Source organism: Symphalangus syndactylus, chromosome 19, assembly GCF_028878055.3.
Source record: "Symphalangus syndactylus isolate Jambi chromosome 19, NHGRI_mSymSyn1-v2.1_pri, whole genome shotgun sequence".
Lineage (NCBI taxonomy): Eukaryota > Metazoa > Chordata > Mammalia > Primates > Hylobatidae > Symphalangus > Symphalangus syndactylus.
The window spans coordinates 20,428,481-20,451,847 of NC_072434.2; the positions used below are offsets into that span (position 1 = coordinate 20,428,481).

The window sequence follows — 23,367 nt, forward strand, 5'->3', positions numbered from 1 at the left end:
GCAGGCTTTGGTACATTTGGCAGGAAGGCTGGGGGCTAAGGGGAACCTCTCTGGGGTTGGGATTCTCCCTCCGCAGACCCCTATGTGAAGATCCACCTGATGCAGAATGGCAAGCGGCTCAAGAAGAAGAAGACAACCGTGAAGAAGAAGACCCTGAACCCATACTTCAATGAGTCCTTCAGCTTTGAGATCCCCTTCGAGCAGATTCAGGTGCTGGAGCCCTGGGGTCCTAGGCATAGAGCAGGGTTTGGGGAGGCAAAGATGTATGGGGAGGTTGAAGAGAGGGAACTCACCTAGAGACCATGGAACAGCCTTTCTTGGTGGGGGAAGGCTCGAGGTCTAATGGTGCCTGGGTGGGGCCTCCTTCCCAAGTGCTTCAGGGATCCCCCTTTTCTGAGGAGATAAACGTGAACTAATTCAAAAAATTCTGCAAATCATTCCTTTAGGACTTGAAGGACCATGGTCATGCACACAGATGTATGGGGGTGTAGCAAAGGTGCCAGAGGGATTGGGAGCTGGCTGAGAGGGTGGGAGTGGCCGCCGCCTCCATCCTCTCCAGCCACATCCTGTCTTGGCCATCCCTGCCCCACTTCCATTGCTCTCTAGGTCTTTCCCATCTCCTCCTCTGATCTGCCTCCTCTCCTCTTTCCCTCCACCCTTCCGGCCTTCTCTACTTTTCCTTCCTTCTCACCAGCAAGTTCTGTAAATGTGGGAGATGAGGTCTGGTTGTCACTATTTCCGGGTATGAGTGGGATCTGGACGTGGTAGGACAAGAGACCCACCCAACCATTTGGGTGGGAAGTCAGGCGCAGCTGGGGGCTTGCAGAGTGGTCGGTTTTCATGGAGTCTTGGTCTCTCCTTCTTTGTAGTGAGCTGATCCCACCCCCTCTCCTCCCCCGAGGAGGGCTGGGGGCAAGGGTGCAAGAGAATCTTCAGAGTTGGTACTGTCATCTGTGGAGATGTGTATGATGTTATTGATGGAATACTTCAAGGGAACATTGGGCAGCTCAGTGATAATGTTAATCCAAGAGAAGTCCTCATTACAGAGAATTTTAGATCTAGAGCATCCTGACCCAGGCATCTCAAATTCAACATGCCTAAAACCATTGTAATGTTCTTCTCTCTACCTCTTCCCAGCCAAGCCTGTTTCATCTGAATTCTGTTTTCAATGAATGACCCCACAGTCCATCATCTACCCAGTGGCCCAAGTCAGAAACCTGGGCATCACCTTAGACTGACTATTTCCTTTTTCCTTTCTCATTTGTCCAGCATACTTTACTGAGCATTTCCTAAGTGCTAGGCACTTGCTAGGGGATGAGGAAATAAGTGTGTAATCGACACAGTCCTTGCTCTCAAGTACCTCACAGCGGGAGGGCACCAGTAAACAGTCTAGTAAAGTACAGTGAGATGACAGCTTCAATGTCCACGAAGCGGAGGACTGTAGTGAGGCTTCCCAGAGAGAGCTTGGTCCTGAAGGACGAATCTGAGTTGGCTGTAGTCACAGGGGAAAAAGGCATCGAGCATTCAGGAAATCCAGCTGATCATCAAGTCCTCTTGATTCTCTCCCTAAATACCTCTCCAACCTGGTTTTGACTTCCCATCCCCACTGTCCCTGCCTTGGTTCAGGTATTCGGGATCCATCCTCCCAGACCCTCCAGCATCCTCCAATGGGTCTCTTCTCTGCCATTAGGCCCACTCCTCTTCCAGTAAATCTTCCACCTCAATGCCAGGGCTCCCTCTCTCAAATGTCCATGACACTCCTTTTCTTAAAGTCGTCAGGAGTCCCCTACTGCTTGCCTGAAAGACAAAATGCAAACTCCTTGGCTGACTCCAACCTACTCTACCAGCCTCATTTCCTGCCTCACTGCTTCTCACCCTATACCTCAATGACTGAATGTCTAATGTTTCTCAGATGCCAAATGCACTCACAGGTCTCTATGCCTCTACCCAAGCAAATCTGTTTTCCTGGAATCCTCTTCCTTCTTTTCTCCTCCTAGAGAAATTCTCAGACTTCATGTCCCAGTCACCTCTTCTGTGAAGCCTTTTCTGATTGGCCCCAGCAGGACTGTCACCTCCTCTAAGTTTCCACAGTAACTTTTGCCCATCTCTCTAGCATAACCTTTATCACTTCATGTTGTAAGTTTTCAGTTACATGTCTGCTGATCTCATTGAGGAGGTGAAATTCATCTTTTCATTTTTCCTTCCCTCTTCTCCCCCTACAAGTGCTTAACAGTGTCTACAGCACAGTACATCCTCAATAAATGCCCAGTGGTAGAAACAAAGGCTGCCAAAGGCGTGGCCTCTGCCTCCATGTCAATTCAGTCTTCACTGGAGCAGAGATGAAACCAAGGAGCCCCAGGAGGCCTTTCCTTCCCAATCATTTGGAGTAGAGGTTGATGGAGGATAAATTTGGTCATGGGATCCCAAGTCTGTCTGCCAACTCTCTCCCTCCTTTGTTTTCCTTGCAGAAAGTCCAGGTAGTGGTCACCGTGCTGGACTATGACAAACTGGGCAAGAACGAAGCCATAGGCAAGATCTTCGTGGGCAGCAATGCCACGGGCACAGAGCTGCGGCACTGGTCCGACATGCTGGCCAACCCCCGGAGGCCCATCGCCCAGTGGCACTCGCTCAAGCCTGAGGAGGAGGTGGATGCACTCCTGGGCAAGAACAAGTAGACAGCAGCGGCTGGGACCCCACACCTTTCACGGACACTGACAAGATTCAGAGCTATCAATACCTCAGTTATGCAACCTTAGAGGTTTTCTTTTTTCTTTCATTTGTTGGGTGGTTCTGTCCTTGTTTTTCCTTGTTTTTCTCTTTTTAAAGACCAACTTCCCTTTGATGGCTGTGTGAGGAGAGTCCCCTAAGAGGTGAAAGAGAAGCCTGGCTCTGTTCATGGTCCTAGGAGCTGCCCTTGCTGCATGCCCTGTCACAGTTCCCTCAACTGTTTCAAAGCTTCACATCTGCCTCACCCCAAGCGAGGCCCTCTACTGGCACAAACTTGCAGCACTTCCTGTTTTTTGAGCCTTCTGGACCAACAAAATGGCAGCACATCCTGCTTCCTGACAGGGAAGGCATCACAGTGGCCAATGATCGTGTGTGTGTGTGTGTGTGTGTGTGTGTGTGGTGTGGTGTGTGTGTGTGTCTTTGAGCATCTCTCTTCATTCCTGGAATGAGCCCTGGACAGTAAAGTTGTGTGAGAAAAGAAGGCTCTTTGGGGACCCTGACATGAAGAAGTCCACTAAGTGGGAGATCTTCTCTCATCTATGGCAAAGTCTCAGGATCCTGTTCAGATACCGGGGCTTTCATACTCCTGTTGGTGGCTATTTGGGAGGCAGCAAGATGTGAAGACTGGATGTGTTCAGAACTAGGACCAAACGATGCCATCAAAGACTTCCTCCTGCCAGTCATGGTTTCCCCAGAAGTGTGGTTCCTGGGACATTCATGGATATGAGCTATTCACTAGTTAGGTCAGACTCTAACAGGGACTCTCAGTCCCTAAATCTCACTCTTATTGACAATAAATATCAAACTATGAAGAAACAGAAGTCCCATTACCAGAAAGACCAAAATGAAACTCCTGGATCTTCACCCCATCCAGTGGGAAACACAGATGCTTTCTCCCTTTCCAGAATATATAAGCAGCCCAGTTCATTTGCATTTATTCCCCATTGTGCTTTTGCTTCTGTTTCTCTTTTAAGTGGAGCAACACTGTCTGAAGACACGTTATCTGTGCAGAGCCAGAGAACTTTAAAAGGAAAGTTTAAATGTTCTTAGTTCTCCTGAGGTCCAGGTAAGAGGGGGGTGGTAAGACGATGGGGGACAGATGGCTGAGATCTCCTGGGAGGAGATATAGGGGAGCACTGGAATTCTCCCCAGACTGCCACTCCTTGCTCCCTTGGCCCTCTGCCCTCCATGCTGGAGAGCCGATAGGTAGCTGGAGTGGCCCAGGGAGACCTATGGGGAGGACCTGTCCTACCATTAGGGGGCTTCTCTCTATGAATGCTAAGAAACAAATGGCATCCATTCCAAATGAGTAGCAGAGGAGACCTTCTAGGGTTTCTACCCATGCTCAGTTGTATCCCATTCCCTGTTCACCTTTTGTCCCCAGCACTGATATAAAAGCCATATATATGTTAGTCAGGTTTGCACTGAGTCTTCTTCCAAACCTTCAGCCTAGACAACAGAGTGAGGTCCCCTTGTGGCTAGAGGCCAGCCTTCCTTGCCTGCCTTCCTTTGGCCTCTCTTTTCCATCCATGAAGCCCTCAGGCCCTTGCCATTTTTTCACCACAGAAAACTCATGGCTTCTCCAGAAGCCTGAGTATCTCTCTTTCCCAGCACAAATGGCAGCATCTCTATCCTGCCCCATCTGGCCACTTCAGCTTCCTGTAGACACCCAAGACAGATGGACAGTGTTTGAGGGAATTAGGCTTTGAGGATCCAGTGTGAAGAAGTTGCAGTGTCTTTTTATTTTATTTTAAAAAGGGGGAAGGGGCTTTTGGTTTTGCTTTGTTTTTTGGATGCAGGAGTGAGGGAAATGAGGGAATACCCCCACCAGAAACAGACTGGGAAGCCTGCCTGTCTCTCGGAGATCCTTCTCTGTCTTGTTAGTGGTACATGGGAAGTTATATTTTTACTGGTGTGTGTGTACTTAATGATGGGAAGGTAAGACTCTGATCAGGATTATGAACTGCGGTCCTTGGGACCAAAAGTGTGGTCATGGTAGAGAGTTGTAGGACAATAGGGTGTTTTCAGAATCTGGGTGGCCAGAGTGGGATTTCCTGGTATGGACATTAGAAGTCACTGGACTCTTCTCCCATCCCCAGAGTTATGGGATTTTGGTGCTTTCTCAGGGTCTCTCCCCAGACTCATCCTCCTCACCCATATCCCACAGACTCATTCATGGAGACCCCCTTGTCAATATCCCCTCTACCTTTACTCCTTTGCCCTTTCCCAATTCACCCGCCACCTGGATTCTTTTCCATTCATGAACTTCATTCAGCCCTTCCAAAGCCCAAGATTTGCACTCCCTTGACAGGGAGGAAAAGCAATGGTAGGAACCTCTGGTGGTCTGGGTGTCCATGTGCCTGGTGACCAGGGCTGGATTTTTATTACTCTGAGCCCACTGCTAGTGAGGAGCCTTGAGGGGTAGGGACAGGTTGCTGAGTGATTTTGAATGTTGGCACCAGTGTGGAGCCAGTGTGGGTGTGGGGAGCAGTGCCTTCCCCAGGTCCCAGCTGGTCCTGATGTGCCACCTAGCAGATGGCATCTGTCTTGGTCCATGGGCTTGATGGGAACATGCTTCTGCTTGTGTGTTTTCCATACCTGAGGGGTGACGTAGCTCAAACCACAGGGCATCATGCCAAACACTCACTGCCAGGCAGGTTTATTTCTGGGTATGTCAGGGTACTGGGGTGTAGGCACTAAGCAGGATAGAGTTAGGGTGTCTGACTAGTAAGGGGTTCTGGACGCCTCTGGGGCTGTGAGTTTTCATCTCAAAGTCTGTTCCAGAGAAAGGAAAGTAGTATAGAGGTGATTTTTAGAGAAGCTGAGACCGTGAAAACCCAAGCCTAATCCCACCCAGAAACTGGGGTAAAGTCTGAAAGTTCGTTTTCTTCTTCCTCCCTGAATAATTGTTCCAGAAGGGATGCTAACTCTGCCAGAGCTACAGGCAGATTTCTGGACTTTGGAAGTGGAAGCTGAGGCCTGGGGAAGGCTGGGGAAGGCTGGGTAAGGAATGCTGGGGCAATCTCAGACAGTAGGCAGGTGCTCGGCATGAATGAGAAGTGACTTTCCTGAAGTCCCTCAGCTAGAGGATGAGATAGCAGGGATTAGGCCACAGTCTCAGATCCTGATCTTTTTTCTTCCTGGGAAAGCATACATAACTTATGTCTCTGCAGAATCAGTGTGGGATGATTTTGCTGGCCCAAGGCTTCAGCGAGAGGGAGAAGAGGGGTCACTACAGCCCTCCTGCGGGTAAAAGCAGCTCTCTTATAAACCTGCCTCCATGCAGTGGGGTGGGGGTAAGGGTGGGTGATAGCAAAGAGGTTGAAGAACCTCGTTGGGCTTGGGGAGTGAGAGCTTCCTTGTTCCCTTAATGTCCTAGGTTAATTCATAAGGCATCCGAGTCCTGGGTCTCACCCAGCCTCACAGAAAAACTGTCCCTGAGGGCGTCTCCTCCTACTCAAAGGTAGCAAGAGATTGAGCCAGGAACTGCCCTCATATCCTCTGCTCTGCCCCTTCCCTTCCCTTCCCTTTCCTCTGCCCCTCCCACCTAAAGCTGTTTGGGGCCCTTTCTCAGAGCCCTGGTTGGTGGCAGGCAGGGAGGAGTCCCAAGATCCTGGTGGCCCAGAGCCCCATGCTATGGTTGCCAGATTTGGCAAATAAAAATACAGGATGCCCAGTTACATTTGAATTTCAGTTCAACAACAAACAATTTTTAAGTGTAAATATGTCCTAGGCAATAGTTGGGACATATTATACTAAAAAATAATTTGTTGTTTATCTGAAATTCAAATGTAACTGGCCATCCTGCATTGTGTCTGGGAACCCTACCCTATGACTTTTCCCCCTCTCCCTTTGGTCCCAAGGGGCCAGGAACCCCAAGGATTTGACTTAACCAGTTTTTTGAACTGCAATATTGAGAAGGGGACACTGTGACTTGAAGACACATGAATTACTTTATTTTTTAAGCGACAACAAAATAAGAACCTTCTGAAGCCATTTGAGCCTCATCTGCCCCCATCCATGTATATTTAATTATATATAAAAGATAATTACCTAGAAACATATGAACAGAATCTTGTTTAATCAAGATGCATGTCTATAACTTTCTGTAAATAGCCGCATGGCAATGCTGAGATTCCCCTTGATCCCCAACCTCAAACCCATTTTACAGAATTGGTTGAGGCTGCTCCTTTGATTTTATGTCATGTAAAGTCTTTGTTCCCCAGCCCCACCCCTGCCTCCTCCCATCGGGAAACCCCCCATGGGAGTCATCAGTGGGCGAGAGTCGGTGCCTGCTCCAGTCCAGCCCTGCCTTGGAGATGCTGGAGGACCCTGTCGCCCTGAAGGCCTGTTTGCTGCACATCTGCCTGCAGAGCCAACCCTCGGGGCCCGGTGCAGTGTCCAGCCTGGTATCTGGCATCCCAGTAGCTTCCATGTTCTGTGTATGTGTGGTGTGCCCCTTCCTCCCACTGTTTGAATTCACTGAAAAGCCATAAAGGGGGCCTCCTGCTGGAGATTTGGTCTCCCTTGGCTCCTCCCAGGAGCCCCCATGTCCCTCCAACTGGCTCCCCACAGAACACTTCTGAAGGGCTCACCTGTTGTCACCCCCTCCTGCTCCCTCAGTCCCATGTCATGAGAATGGACGGTGTCCAGGGCTTCTGGTGGGGCCTTAAGAGATGCCCATGCTGGCCCTGCCCGAGCTGGCTTCCTCGGCCTGGGTTCACAGTTCAGCTCCATCTCTACGCTGGGTAAGGAGCAGGCAGCAGTGGGACTCCATGGTTCTGGATACCTTTCCTGGGGTCCCTGTGGAGGCAACCAGGATTTTCAGGAGCAGCCAGTCAGCGGCTCAGCCAGGGATGACAGAACCATCCCTGCTTACTGACCTCTGTAGTGTGAGGGTCTGTGGGTGGTGATGGAGGAGGGACTCAGGGAGAAGTCAGTGAATACAGGGGCTGACGCTCTTCCCTCATGCATCCTCCTGCAGTCTGACAGAAAGCAGCCCAATAGCGGGGCAACCTCAGGGCTCCCGAGAGTGGGGTGGGCACGTCCAGCTGTGAGAGAGGCTCAGGCAGAGCAGGTGTGGACTAAGCCCCCTGACCTTCACACCTGGCCCCCCAGAGAAGCCCCAGCCAGTTGCACCAAATAGCATAGGCGAGTAGAGGGGCCTGGGGGCTTCCAAGGCCCCAGGTCATCCTGTTGAACTGAGAGGGACAGGTAGCCCCCCTGCCTGCCGCCCCTGGGGCACCTGAGGGCAGTACTCCATGGGAAGAGCCCAGGATGCCTCAGGCCTGGCAACTGTGATGAGTATGAGGAAGGAGAGAGAGAACGGGAGGGGAATCAGGCAGGGCGCATTCGACGAGGCCAGAGGTGGCGAGGCAGGCTCGCCCTGTACAAACCACAACTCGGGAGCACACAGAAGTCCCAGGGACCTTTGTGTTGGGACATGAAAGAGTGGGGAAGGTGGAGGGGACCATTTCAGAGCAGGCTGGAATCAGGTGCTTGGACCAGTGAAGACATGTCTTGCTTCCTCCAGCTCTCTCTGGGGCCCTCCCACTCTCCACACCCACAGCAGAGACAGAAATTGAGGTAAGAGTTGAGAGAGCGTCTGTCTGGGGAGGTGATGGGAGCAGTGTGCATGGGGCACCAGGAGTTCCTCCATCCCACCTGCCTTAGCGATCAGGACTTTAGGGGGGGCCTCTTCAAAGATGCTGACCCTTCTACCCTGACTCCTGCCCATCTAAGGACTTGATTTGCTGCTTTCTGAAAACCCTGGGGCTGAAAACTTCAAAATCAGGGGCTGGCAGAGCCTAGCTTTGCCCAGGTCAGCCCACCAGGAACCCTGCCTTTGTCTCCATAGGAAGGACACATGTACAGCCCTCGCCTCCTGCCCTCCCATTCGCACCTCTGCTTGGCAATGCTCTCCATCTTCCTTATGTGGACTCTTGTTCTTGTCTGATCTCTTCTCAAATTGTTATTTTGTAATGAGTTGCGTCTCCTTATTAAAGAAATGAGCTGAAAGAAACCTGGGGGTGGGGGGGTGTCTCTGGTTGTTTTTGCTGTGCTGAGGTGGGGGTGAGGGAGTGGGAGCTGCCTGTGAGGGTCAGTATGGTGGGTGAGGGTGGCGAGATGGTCCTGAGGCTCTGGCTTCTAACCCAGAATCTCCCTTCAGGGAAGCACCAAAAGGGGCTGAGGTCCCCTCTCTCCTGGGGTTGGGGGAAGACCAGATTGGCACTCTGGTGGGTGCTGGGGCCCACACATCTCCTGAGGACACATGCCAGGCTGCGGAATTGTGGGGAGTGTGGTGGTGCCGGGGAACATTGTCTGGGAAGCTGGGCAGGGCAGGGCAGGGTGGTGGTGGGGACTATATTCTTGAATTCCCTTCCAGTAGAGCTGGGCTTAGGGTACAGCCACAGTCTGAGCCCAATGACAAGAGGGAGGCTGGCCCTGGGAAATGGGAATTTGAAAAGTAACAATTTCTACAAAGTCCTCAATTGACTCTTTCCAAATAACTTGAAATGTCTTTAACGTCTGAAGCAAAGACGTTAGGGACCAGGGATAGGGCTTAAGAATTTTTAGGGAAAGGGAGAGTGGGACAGCATCGCCCCCAAAGACCAGCGAAGAGTAAAACTCCTTCAGTTCCCACTTCCACCTGTCTCCTCTCCTTGAGGACAGACCAGCAGCTACCATTTTGTCAGTTTACACCAGCACCTGTCCTCCAGGAACACCATTGGTTAGATGTGTGCTTGTCCATCAGGTCCAACAGCATGGGGGCAGTGAAGGCAAGCCAGGGATGGGAGCTGCCCACCTGAGGGAGCATGAGCCCAGATCCTTTAACATCTATCTTGTCTTGCTGCTTCAGTCCCTGAGGCTGGGTAGGGTGAGGGGCATGAGCCTCTCAGAAGGACTGCATTTATCACCTGAGGGTCTCCTGGCTGAGAATGTGAGCTTTTTACTCTGCCAATAGGCTGTGGCCTTCTCCTTTCCCCCCAAGAGGGCTGGACCACATGACGGCTAGGTGATACTGTCTCTGCAGACCTTACTACAACCAGTGGGGGTCAGAAAGAGAAATGACATTTGCAGTCTAGGAACCCTTTGCATCGGTCATGCTTCTTTGCCTCTGTTTTGCGCCCCAGGACAGGACTGAATTCTTCAACCATGACATCAAGTGTGCTTGTTCTGCTGCTGCTTGGGTTACAAACAGCTGGGTGACATCAGGGGAAAAGAATCTTCCCTCCCTGACCTCTCCCCAAGTCAGTGACTAGGGATTTCCGCTTGGCAGGAAATACAGGGCTGAGCAAAGTCAGAGGCAGGGCTTGCTGAATGGAGAAACCAGATCCAGCTCCTGGCTGCCTGGGGTCAGACCTGGCCACCCACGTACAAACCCTGCCAGCGGGCCTGAACAGCTCCTCTCTAGGCATGGCTCCTTCATTTTGAGTTTAGATTTAACCTTCAATAACCCCCAAGTTAACTACATTTGTAGTTTGGAACTACAGAATAGTTTTGGATCTCCCGAATTAAACAATGACCTCACGAAGACTTTTGTATACAGCAGATGATTAAGGGTGATGGCAGGAGACTTCCATGAGCCCAAGGAAATCACCACCTCCCTAGACCTCAACTTTCCCATGTACTAGAGTGTGCTAGTGTTCACTTGGATGGCCTCAACACCCTTGTCACTTAAACCTGGTGTCTTCCAAGAAATAACCGTATATACGCTTGGTTACTTGAAGCTTGGAAACTTGATATCTTCTTACGGTTCTTTTGAACTCCAATCTAGGCTTCTCCTTGGCTTGACTTCATTTAGGAAATTCCTTGATCCTACCAGAGACCCTTCTCAGTGGCCATGACTCACTGCAGCTGTCCTTGGGGAAGGGGCCTCTATGTGGACAGGAGTTGTAGGAGGCTGGTGGGCGAGGCCCCCACCGATGATAAAGAGGATGTAAAATCAGAAGAGGCTGCCCCAGATGTGAGATTCTGTAAATCCCATGCTCTGAACTGTGGAGACAGTCACAAAGTTAAAACACAGTTTTATTTACTCATTTATAAATACTGTTGTGTTTACAGGCATCATATAGATGTGAATATTATTATTCCCAAACTTTCAAACACAGAATTCTCAATACTATATAACAACAACCAGTAAAACAAAACCGTTCATCTTAGGGTTGAAAGGCCACTCAAAATTGCATAAAAATACATTCAGTTCACAAAGCAAGTCTGGCTTCTTCTCCCTAAACACCCCCAACCCCACCCCATCCCAGGTGTATTTACAGTGGACTGAAGTTAATCCATACAACTCAGCTGAAAAACAGTTACATCGGGTGTGTTAACCTTGGTGGAAATAGGGTGAAGGGTGGAGTAAAGACACAAAATGCTACCACTGAAATGGGAGAGGCATGGAGACCCCAGGGTGGTTCCTTTCACAGCTGTTGATCAAGGTCAGGGCAAAGACAAGGAGGAAAGAAAACCATAAAGCCAAAGTCCGAGTGTGAACCACTCAACTGAGCACAGGCTGTATCTTCTCCAAGAAGGATGCAAGGGTGAAACATTCTTTCCTTCCTTCTGCAGGGAAATCATTGCCCTGGTGTGCCAGCCAGTGGTAGGCACAACCTTTCAAAAGTTCAAGGGATGCTGGCTAGAAAAGGAGGTATTCTGGATTGCTGCATCCTCTCAGAACCCTCTCCTACCGCGCAGCCTGCCTCCTGGTGTTTTTCCTCCAAACTCTCTTTACCTAACCTCTCTCCATCAATCAGAAGGCAAGCGGGAATCAGTTCCGGGTTTCAGCAGAGTGGGAGAAAGGACAGGCAAAGGCATAGATACTTAGGTGAGAGTCAAGCTACTTCTGGCCCTAGCATGTCCCTTGGGCCCAGGGGACCGGCACTCCGACTCTCGACTGTTTTTGGGAGAACATTAGAGGCTCCCCACCATCAGCGTGCCTTTCCTGAATCCTTGCTCTTTGAATGGGCTGAGCTGTTGCCACCAGATGCACTGATACACTGATTAGGTTTGTGCTGGGAAGACACACTTCTGTTTTAAGCTATGAACAGTCTCAGGATAAAGAGTAAACCAGACATGGCTACTCAAGGTCTCCTTGGCCAGGCTACGGAGGAGTCATACGGGCCTACAAGTCAAACCTCATCTTTGAGGGGACATTAGCATAGCCGAGGAGATTTAAAACTGGAAGAGGGGGCAGTGGTGGTGATGGTTGTTGGTATATCCAACTTCTACAGGAATCTTGGCTGATTCATGGAAAACCACCTCTCTAAAGCACCCTCAGCTCCAAGTGAGAAAAGCAAGGAATTAAGAATGCAGAGGGAGATGAGACGGAGAGGAGTGAAGTGTATGTTTATTCTGGAAGGACATAAGAGCATCCTGATGTCACCTTAAGGGGCCACCCAAGTAAATATTGGAAACATCAGGGAAAAATTTGGAGGAGAAATAATAGAAAATATCACTCTGGCAGATTCACAGTCCAAAATAAGCAGATGAATTGGGGAACAGCTCAAATAGGTCCTTTGGTGGATTAGAAGGGATGGGGAAAACCAAAAGATATGATTTAATAAATAAAATTGGTTTCTGAGTTCTCATTTGTAATCAAGTATATGCCAGACCTCATTTTAAAAGCTCTGGGCTAGCAAACGTGCAAGTGAACGCGCATAAGCTAGATGCAAGAGTTATCCCCAAATTGCTAAACCTTTTTAGGTGAGGCCAGAACATTCATTAATGGTACTGTCTTTAGACACACCCACCTCTTACTTACAGTTCTCCTGATGGAGGGCTTCCGGGACACTGGGTTGTAAGCCAAACCTGGGTTCTATGTTTGCCCTCAACCCCAACTCTCGAAGGAGAAGTGAATGCATCTTCTTTTACCATGCAGCTACTGGCTGGCCAAGATTCTGTGTTTTTTTCTCAGCCCTCAGAAATCACCTCATTCCTAGTAGCTGTGACCAACAGTTCCTGGACTACAATGAAGTTGATCTATTTTCCAATCTAATCAGAACACGAAAGACCAATAGCTGTCCCTGATAGGGTCTACTGCTTCCTGAGCAGTGTCAATACTCATTAAGGAAGCTGATTAAAATCTCTGCTCAGCTGGACCCTGAGGGATGAAGTCACCAGTGAGACAGAACTCATTTCTGTGTGCCAAAGCTTTGGTTCTGTGAAACTCTCTTCCTTCCCAGTACTTGCAGCTTCCACCCTGCTCTATGTCCAAAGCCCCTGGGCCTTCTGCCTTCTTCCCATCGCAATACACAGCCACCTCCACTTTCAGGGTCTCTGCCCTTCCTTTCACTCCAATTACACCAGGTCCTGTAGGAGGCTTGTGAAAGCCAAGTGCTGTTCTATGCAATATGGTTGTGTGGACTCCGGGTTTGTAAACACTTACTGCTTTGGTAGTCTCCTCTTCAGACCTGCTTTGAAGGAAAGACCATCTTGAATGGTACCAGAACCTCCTACTTCCGATAAGTCCAAAATCCAGAGGGGGGAGCTCAATGGAACTAAAGACTGAGGTTCTTATCGAGGAAAATTTTCTTGCTGCTGTAAGGCAGAGTTCAAGACAATGAACCAGACGGTGCTAAGCAGAAAAACAATCAGTCTGCTATTTGGGTGTGAAGAGCCAATGTAGATCACATTTTGAGAAAGCTGAGGAAAGGCGGTTGAGGAAACCTATGAAGCAGCAGGTCTATTTCCTATTAAAACAACTTGTCCAAAGGCTGCCTGCAACAAATTGCTTTCTATCCATTTCTCCATGAGCTCCAATTTCCACCTCTGCAGGCTTTAATATTCTTACCAAGCCATCAGGAGGGAAAGCCATTGCAACATCATTCGATTACCCTCAATATTAAATTCACTTCCCAACAAGGATGAGAAGTCAACCTTGATGTGCTCATGTTAAACAGTTTAAATCCAGAAGAAAACAAAAAATTCTGGACTGGGATTTTTGAGGTTAGAAAGAATTTTTGAAGCAGAAATCCCAATAAATGTGCTGATCTTCCTAAGAATGAATAAATCACAGAATTTTAAGCCAAAAGGAAAGGGCACATAAAGATTATCCAGTCCAACCTCATTTTACAGACAGGGAGGGTGACCTGCCCAAAGTCACATGACTAAAAGGAGAAGGGTGGCCTTGGAATACAGATGTTCTGACTTCTAGGGTCTTATCTTTTAATGTTGCCTTTTTGTCCTCAAAGCTGCCTATTGGGTTGGAAGAACTCACATCTTATGAGGGGTTAGACCCTGCCTTGAAAATCAGTATGGTGGGCTGGGCGTGGTGCCTTAACGCCTGTAATCCTATCACTTTGGGAGGCCCAGCCAGGTGGATTGCTTGAGCCCAGCAGTTCGAGACCAGCCTGGGCAACATGGCAAAACCCCATCTCTACAAAAAAATTCAAAAATTAGCTGGGCATGGTGGCGCACACCTGCAGTCCTAGCTGCTTGGGAGGCTGAGGTGAGAGGATCCCTTGAGCCTGGGAGGTGGAGGTTGCAGTGAGCTGAGATCACACCACTGCACTCCAGCCTGGGCGACAGAGTATGGTGACTAAGATCTGTAGTAATAACTGGGCCTAGATTTAGGCCAATTACACCACCTCTGATTGATAAGTGTGTGCTTAAAGTGCGGTCAGTGCTGGCATAAACAATGGGGTTTGAGGGCCCCTGATGATATCTCTGAAGGAAGGATACCAGGGCTCCTGTAGTGTTACTTCACTGATAAGCTCCAGCGGAAGCAGCGGCTCGTCTGGTAGAGCAGAATTTCCCTTTTCTTTCTGCTTAAATGCTGAATCCTTTCTGCTTTCTTTTTCCTTTTTGCACCTTTGGAGGTGCAAAGCCGCCTGGAAGCTGAATAACTGGCAACACTTTTAAATAGTTCTCTCTTCTCCAGGCTTCTTCTGCGCACTCCATGCCCACCTCAAGGGTGCCAACACTCACCAGTGGCCTGGACTGAAACATTGGCCTTTCTCTGAGAGGAGACAGTGTCTGTCTGTGGCTAGGAGAGGCTGCAAAGAGGCCAAAAATCCAGACACCTAACAAAGTACATGGCTTTGAGAGTTTCTTCTTCCACCATCTTTGGCTCAATTAAATGCCTCTAGTGGAGAAACAGTCAGTAGTTTACACACACTTTCGTGGGATCCACAGACTATTAACTTGAGTTTTAGCTTCCTTACTTCCTGAGTGGAACTATTTAATAAGCACATGGTTTGGGGAAAGGAAATGGGTAAAATGTTGCAAAAGAGAGATCTGAAATCTCACTAGTGGCCTCAGATAGCAATAAATGAATCTAAGTCTTCTTAAACTTGGGGTGGGAACTAGGACAGAAACCAGGGGAAGCCCAGAAGAGAAGCAAACACATCCTGCAGTTGGAAGACAGGGAGGTTCTAGGGAACATCAAATGAGAATGGCCCACTAGAGAATCTGGTGCACTGAGTAAGCCCAAAGCATGTCTATTCTTTAGATTCTTTAGTGGCAACACCCTGAGATTTGCATAACCCTTTCGCTAGAGATTGGGATGGGGCTAGGGGTCATCACACTCTGGAGCTATCTGGAAAAGGATCAGCAGCCCTGGAAAAACACTTTAGCCACAGAATCTCTGGAATGGCCAAATCATTACTTCCAAAGGTGTGGCTCAGTTTCTGAAAAATAACAAATTAATGAAAACAGAGTTTTACCAAGAACATTCTCTTTCCCATCCCGATATTTCACGTAAAGACTCTAAGTTAAGTGACAGACCTGAGCCCCATGTTGTTGGCCATGTCTGCAGCTATTTATTCAGCTTGAGCTGCCTGGGGTGCTCATGAGTATCCAAACCAGCAGGTGAGGACTGAGGATTGTGGCCACTGAAGAGGCTGGCGGTAGGTACCCATCCAAGCAGCACAAGAAAAGGGAGACCTGCTGATGCCAGTATCCAGAGAGAACTGCTGGGTAGTAGAAGGCCTATAACTACCATCTTATGGGGCTTCCAGACAATAAAGTTGTGAAGGAATGGTATTTTATCTCTGGAGAGAGACCAGAAATCAGTTCATCTAATAAAATTAATTGCATAAGAGAAAGTGCCTGAAATTACCTAGGATAGTTTACACTTACTTTCATGAGTTCTTGGCTATAGAATCCAGTATACCTGAGATTGAAAAGCTTACAAATTTCTTGTCACAAGGAAAACTTTCCGGCAAGAAAAGTCAGCTTTAACATGGAAGGGTCATGTGAAGTGGCAGGGCTGCAACACCAATCTAAGAGTTTTGAGAATCTGCCCCCAATACTTTTGAAAGGCACAAACAGATCTGAGGGGACTCTCTGTAACCCCTTTCCCTGGTCTATTGAGTGGAAAAGGGTCAAGATGTATTCCTAATAATCCAATTTTCTTTTCTTGAGAAAGAAGTATCATCTTCCTTCCCTGATATTCAAAATGTTCCAGGATAATCAATTAGTCAACACCTTATGTTGATTTCCTCTCCCAGAATGAAGGATATAAAACTTATTTCTCTAATTTAGCATTCCCTGAGAACTGAACTTACAGTACTCCCATGAAAATATAAAGTCTCAAGATAGTAGCAGCTTCTCTGGAAAAATGGTTGGAAATGAAAGACAGAATTTTATATACTCTAAAAATGGGGTTTTGTCAGAGGAAATGTATCTCCTGTTCTGGAATTGGGATTTTTTTATTATTATTATTATTATTATTTTTTGAGATGGAGTCTCGCTCTGTCGCCCAGGCTGGAGTGCAGTGGCGCGATCAAGGCTTACTGCAAGTTCCGCCTCCTGGGTTCACTCCATTCTCCTGCCTCAGCCTCCTGAGTAGCTGGGACTACAGGCGCCTGCCACCACGCCCGGCTAATTTTTTGTATTTTTAGTAGAGACTGGGTTTCACCGTGTTAGCCAGGATGGTCTCGATCTCCTGACCTCGTGATCTGTCCACCTTGGCCTCCTAAAGTGCTGGGATTACAGGCGTGAGCTACCGTGCCCAGTGCAATTGGGATCTTGAATTATAGCTTCTAGTTTAAAAAGCATGTGATGTTTCAGAGGGAGGGCCATGGAGAGCTACATGTCATGTCAGGAAAAGAATTAACAGACAGAGGTAGTATATATTAAGGGAATGAACCACTCTAAACACTGAATATCATTGGCAACCCTAAAATGATGAGGATTTAATGATTTGCACACTCAAGTGAACCAAGGGATAAAACTCCTACAAAAAGAAAATACTGTAAGTATTAATGCTAGGTTATCATCAAGAACTAATGGTTTAATTTTGCACTGGATTTGTAGAGTATTCTTTCCAGGCCTGGGCATGATATTTTAAAGGCTGGTTTTGTCTAGAGGAGGATGGCTAAGATGTGACAGGTAAGAAAAGCATGCCATATGAGGAATGACTGAAAGGACTAGAGTAACAGCAGCTCAAAGTAAGACTGAGGGGGAGACCACCCACTGCACATATCTGAAGAGCTGTTAAAGAGTTGCAGATAGTATATCTGGACTACAAGGAGAATCCACAGGCAGACTTCAACTGATATGAGGAAAAACTGTCTCGTTATTAGAGTTGCCCAACTTTTGAGTAATAAATGCATAGCTACCAGAGGCTACCTGACCATGTCCATGGGTCAAAGCTGTGGTAGCAGGGGTCCCTGTGACACAATAATAGAAAGCTGGACCTAATGACCTCTGGGACTTGCCACTCTAAACTTCCATGACTCTCATCAATGGGTTGAAAGTACTTCATTCCATTAAACCTCTATTAAGTGCCATTTCCCCTATTAATTTCTAAGAAAGTAAATCTCTCTGCTAAATCTAACCACTGGAAATAATCAAATTCACCACTATTCTCACAGCCCAGTGGGCTGCTATCGTCCATCTTCTTTGTCATAATGTTTCAAGTGGCCTCAGGTACTTGACTTTCACCATATGTGTCTTTCCAGCCTGCTTCCACTTCCCAGTCCATCTCCCAACAATCTCCCCGCCCCACCTCTCATTCCTCCTTGCACTGACTTCATTTCTCATTAGAAGCAGGTGTCAGAGCGAAGAGACGAAAACAAGGTCAAGGAAGTGAGGCAGAATGGGGTATTCAGAGCCCAGATTTTCTTATAAAGAAAATCACTTTGAAGGGGGAAGATAAGTGGGAGATGAAAACAATGAGCTGACACTTATGCCATAGTCTAGCTTTCAGGGAACAGGCAGTGGTGCTGCCACCAAGGCACCAGAGTGATGATTTTCTTGTCTCCAGAATAATGATTTCCCACAATGGCCAAAGACAACTGAGGTCAGGTGCTCTGTCCTAGCTTTTATACTACTGAGGGGGTGGGGGAGGGAAAAAAAATAAAAGGATAGAAAGGAAAGGAATAAATGAAGCCAGGGCCATTTGAGCCTTGGAGAAAGGGCTAGGTATGAGGGAGGAATAAGGGTTAAAACTAGTTAGGGAGATTACTGGGTGTTGATAGAAAAAATAAAAGTCAGTTCCTGAGAGGTGAAGAAGAATAGAGCGCCTCAATGCAGTCACTGTCATCTTGGACACTAACCATTCCAGAGGGCATCTGATGATCAATTCAACATCCTGCTGTTTTTCTCTTGGCACCCCAATCAGGATCCTGGAGTGGTTACCACAAGATTCACCTATATCAGAGGACACTGGGTTAATGTAAAAAGCTGAAGGATACTGATTAGGGTAGAAGTCTTACATGTTTGGACCAAATCCAATGTGGACAAAGTAGCTGAGCAGCAGGAAGTTGAGGGGTCCACAGCTGAGCCTGGTGTACTCCCCAGAGCATTCTCCAGATGGCTCGAATTATCACAATCATGCTTCAATTAAAACTGTCATAAAACTTGGGATAGGGGTTTGGAAAAACAGGGCATTGAAAGTGCAGAGAAAATGTAGAGTGTATAGAGGTGACTGAAGAAGGTGATAGAAAGAAGTGTCCTTCCACCAAAACATCCATTTCTTTTGGTTGGAAGGCAAGGACTGGAAAAGAGGGGTGGAGGCAGCAAATGCTGTCCCTTTATTTCCTCATAAATCTGGAGTCTAGCCTACTTGGACAGTTTGCTGATGACTCTGATGAGGGCACCATTTTCATCTTTCAGCCTCTGGTTGTCGGATTTCAGTTCTGTTAACACCTGTAGGGTGACAGAGGGAAAGGTAAGTTAGAGCCTGGCAGGATCCTCCTTTGCCCTCCCTGACCAGGCCAGGCCAGCCTGGTGAGCAGGGCCTTTTGAGACAATGTGTGGAATAAACTCTCATGGTCCCTTCTCCCAGGGATGAAATTCCCTTCAATCTTCCTATTTATTGAGTTGGTAATGTTAATCTTTAGGGAGATTATAGCCCCTCCATCTTTTGAGCTGGCATATTTAGCAGTAATGTCTTATTTCTTCATAGGCAGACCTCACATTTCACACTGTATATCCTTTCATTCTATTGAATCAGTAACCACTTTCAATTTCTCCTGCCCTTAAACTCACCCCTAAAGACATTGGGGAGAGAGCCAAAATGGGCTGGTGAGGACATAGGGAAAGAATTCAGAAAGCGGGTGGTGGTCAACTAGAAGAGTTAAAGGAGGATACTGCTTCACATCTCATCAAAAACAAGAGCCAAGGCCAGAGAGGCAGCACTCGGCTTTCCTGCCATATGCACAAGATGATTTAAGCATCCTCCACTTGGTGCCTTCGGTGAATAATTCTCCAAATTCTCGCTGGTCATACTATACATCCCCACTTCCAACCATTAAAACTCAGAAAACTTACAGTCACAGAGCTGTGAGGCACAGTGAACACTAGGCATGTATTTAATCCTCCCCAAAGCTCCCCACTGACAGTCACCAAAGGATACCCAGAGGCCTTATCAGCAGTTTTAGGGGATGGCATTGTAATTCACAGAAATAGATGCTTGTCGGGCAGGGGAGGGAGTGGAAACTCAATTTTATCAGTTCTGCTATCTTGGAACATTACACATACTGTTGTCTAAATTGTGAAAAAAAGGAAAAATAGCCTCAAGTTCCACCCTGGAAGTTCAAGTCTTTGTTACATGATCAGGCACTTTCGACAAGTACGCTGTGCATCTGAAAAATCCTAATGGGATGTTGATAAGGGTACAGTTTATGTGTGGGTCCCACTGGCAGCAAGAGCGATTTAGGACAGCGGGTAAGTACATCGCCACTATGCAGGCTACAGAAAGCTACATCTGTATCTGTTCAATACAGGTGTCCTTTGACTAGTCATTTAAACCTATAGGACCCCAGGGGCAGGTAATGCCCCCAGTAAAGGGTGACCTGCGCTGAGGTGTTATGAGGCCTATTTAGTTCTAGCTCTGGCTCTGCTATTAACCACTTAGGAGATCTAACTGTGCCTTAAGGAATATAATCTGTTCCCTTGATCTCTCAGGGAAGATATAGGTTAAATTATATAAATATATGTGTATGTACACAAATATGAATCACAGATATATATTTGTATCAGGGAAATAAAAGGAAAATTACTGAATATCTATAATGTGGACGGCACTGTGCTAGAGGGTCTCCCTAGTGCCTCATGAGACTATGACACAGTTGTTACCCCGACTTCCACAAATGAGGAAAAGTGCCATAACTAGTTCAAGGCACCCAGCAAAGCTAATATTGAATCCCAATGTGCCTGACTCCAAAGATCATTCTTTTATTACACGTGGGATGGAAAACAAAACACCAAAAATGTTTGAAGCCTAGAAATTGAAATTCCGGCATTGTCTTTGTCACTAGTGATCTATTACTTTAGGTAGATCACTCGCCTTCTCTGCATTTCCATTTTTGTACTTCTATAAGAACAGTCCCTGTCCTACTCTCTCGTATGGTAGGGACTCTGCAAGGCTCACAGGAAGTAACAGATGTGGAAGTGTGTTGACATACATAATGAGCTTTGCGATACTGACTGTTCCGACAATCACTGTGAGTTTTCTCATGACTGTGGGAGGGCAGGCAAATAATCTGCAAACTTTATTAAGAAGACTTTAATCCAGAAAATGTAAAAATAAAGTTGCAGTCCTTTGACCCTGGTCTCCTACCTCTGATTTAATCAAAGCAGCTCTGGCTGCCCTCTCCTTCATTCCTCTATCCCTGTAGCCTTGCCTACCAGACTGAACGCTTGGAAACTCATTTCAGTGAGATTTTTAGAAAAAACCCAGGGTGGCTTCATGTTTCCGTGTTCAATCTGCTCTTTAATGCCCCATCCTGGGGCTGCAGCTTGGGTGTAAGTGAGACTGTGAAAGCCACATTTCCATAATAGGATTCCATAGGTAGGAAGAAGCTATATATGGCAATGGATTACATTTCACTGCTTAGCAGCTCATCAAATCAGAACTGAGCTGCCTTAAAAAATGTATAAACAACTTGTAGAATCTTGTAGAGTTTTAGTGATTTATTTCCACATTAAGAAGTCAATTCCTTGAAAAAAAAAATTTGGACAAGGCAGTTTTGCAGCTGCAACATGCTACAATTGACATCTAAAGGGAGTGGCAAAAAGTGTTAAGAGGCGGAATGTAGAAATCAGGATGGGGGGGAAGCCCCACAAAGGTCAATCTCAGAAGAGAGGGGGGAAATGAACAGTGTTATCTGATATCCACTTGAAGTTAAAGAATGGTTAAATAAAAACATGTGAAAGTACGATATTAAGTATGAAGTTTAACAAAGCTTTATCATTTTAACTCTCTGGATCTTAGTTTCTTAAGTTCCCAGCTTACCACAATTTGGTGTTAAACATACCCTGGGCAAATAAAATTAAGTACACATTTCTCAACTATTACTTCTTACAGTCTTTGAGGAATGTGTTAAAGAGGAAGGGGCTATAGGGGTCCTAAAGCTTCAGAGACCTAGGGCAAGGCTAGCTGTAGGTTGAGAGGGACTCAGGATGAGTCTTGCATGAGCTGTCTTGCTTTTAACTATAAGGAAAGTGGGAAGGGAGTCCCCTCTGATATTTTGTTGGTAAGTGGTTTGCTCTACATGCTGAGATAAGATGATTTTTCCAGGGAACTATTAAAAAAAAAAAAAAGGTAGAGTAAAATCTCTCAACTGCACTGCCAGTTTGGCTTAGTTATCTCATTCTTCCTTCTGGCAAGAATCGGCAAGCTTTTTCTGTAAAATGCCAGACAATAAGTATCTTAGAGTTTGCAGGTCAAACAGTCTCTGTTGCTACTCCTCAGCTCTGCTGTTGTAGCACAAAAGCACCCATAGACATAATGATAATATGTAAACAAATGAGTATGGTTCAGTTCCAATAAAACTTTTATTTTAGACATTGAAATTTGAATTCCATATAATATTCATGTTCATATGTCGTAAAATATTATTCTTCTTTTGATTTCTTTTTTGACTATTTGTATGGCTTATGGGCCATATTGGTGGGTTACAGTTTGCTAACCCTTGCTATGGTCATGTACCAGGCAATGGCTTTCTTTACAGCAGCAAAATCTTTTGGTAGGTAAATGGCTCTTTAGAAGTTAGGCTTTGACAAGGAAGTCACAGTGCTGAGAAAGCAGAATGCTGCCCTTCCTCCCTCAGCTGCAATGCTGGGGGCACAGTGTAGTTGCTCAATAGATCCTTCTTGCATTGTTTGGGCCACATGCTTAACAAATGGTGAAAACTGTGCCAAATATGCAGATAGCTTATATTACAGTGGTGAAGAGTTTGCACTCTGGAACCTGACATATTTGGTTTGAATTTTGGTTCTACCACTCACTCTCGGAGTGACCCTGGGCAAGTTATTTAATCTATGTCTCAGTTTTTTTTTTTTTCATTTTTACAATAATTGTTTTGGGGAATAAATGAGAAAAACTATATAAAGCATTCAGCACAGGCCTTAATAAATGACAACTGTTAAGGTTATTAACTACTGAAAGCATGAGATCTAGTTTTGCCCCATATCCTATACTATCTTGCAACAAAGGGATACTAAAAATAACTGGGACATCTTTTGGGGGGTCCCTAGTTTAGCCTAAGTAAAAATTTCCAGGAATCTTGAGGCTAACTTTAAAGCATGGAGTCTGGACCTAACAGTGGCTGCTTACAGCCAGGCCATGGTAGAACTTGCTTTTCAATTTTCTTTCTGCCTATGATAGCATCTACAGCAGGATATTAGCTCAGCCCTATGATAATTCGGGTGATTCAGTTCTAGTGGATATTAGTTGCCAGCTACTAACCCTGAAGGCAAAAGCAAATAGGCTGAAAGAAAGAACAGGCTCTGGTCAGGACTAATTAGATTGTTGCTGACAATTCAAAATTCATCTCAGAGGAGTGGTGACCCCATCATACCATCTTGAGACAGAAAAACCAGTTGTCTGTGAGCTTGTCTTTCAGATCCATTGGCAGGGAAAGGATCCAGTTTGCCAAGCACATTTTTGGTTCTCAGTTGAAAATAAATCCCTGCTCTCTGCTCCACTGCCTGCCATCTCCTTTGCAAAGTTGGCCTCATTAGGGAGGGCCTGGCTCCATGAGGGTCTCATTTATATAGGCTGTGTTCTGCCTCACAGCCCACACACTAAGGACAGGGAGGGGCACATCCCTAAGGCCCAAAGATTTGTAACGGGAATGAGAGATATGCCTCCTAAGGAGGGAGAAGAAAGCAAAGACTACTGCAGAAGGAGACAAAGAATGCTTATCCAATTATGCTTGAATATTGGGATGGAGAGTGTTTTTGCTGGTA

General features: G+C 46.7%; 2 protein-coding genes across 13 annotated transcripts in view; one reads left to right on the plus strand and one right to left on the minus strand.

Annotated features, from left to right (window-relative positions):
* SYT2 (synaptotagmin 2) overlaps window positions 1-3,669 on the plus strand; it is a 116,751-nt gene extending 113,082 nt beyond the window's left edge. For all 6 annotated transcript variants that reach the window (XM_055234553.2, XM_055234555.2, XM_055234554.2 and 3 more), the window contains exons 8-9: window positions 77-210; window positions 2,469-3,669. In XM_055234553.2, coding sequence (XP_055090528.1) covers window positions 77-210; window positions 2,469-2,675 — 341 coding nt within the window. In that variant the 3' untranslated portion in view covers window positions 2,676-3,669. The remainder of the gene's footprint in view (window positions 1-76; window positions 211-2,468) is intronic.
* A 3,044-nt stretch (window positions 3,670-6,713) lies between these two features.
* The window catches only part of PPP1R12B (protein phosphatase 1 regulatory subunit 12B), a 241,733-nt gene continuing 225,079 nt past the window's right edge, over window positions 6,714-23,367 (minus strand). For 4 of the 7 annotated variants that reach the window (XM_063613252.1, XM_063613251.1, XM_055234529.2 and 1 more), the window contains one exon: window positions 10,738-18,819. In XM_063613252.1, the coding sequence (XP_063469322.1) occupies window positions 18,733-18,819 (87 nt within the window). In that variant the 3' untranslated portion in view covers window positions 10,738-18,732. Of the gene's footprint in view, window positions 7,531-10,737; window positions 18,820-23,367 lie in introns of those variants that run through there. The other 3 variants (XR_008649666.2, XR_008649667.2, XR_008649668.2) reach the window with 3 other exon arrangements.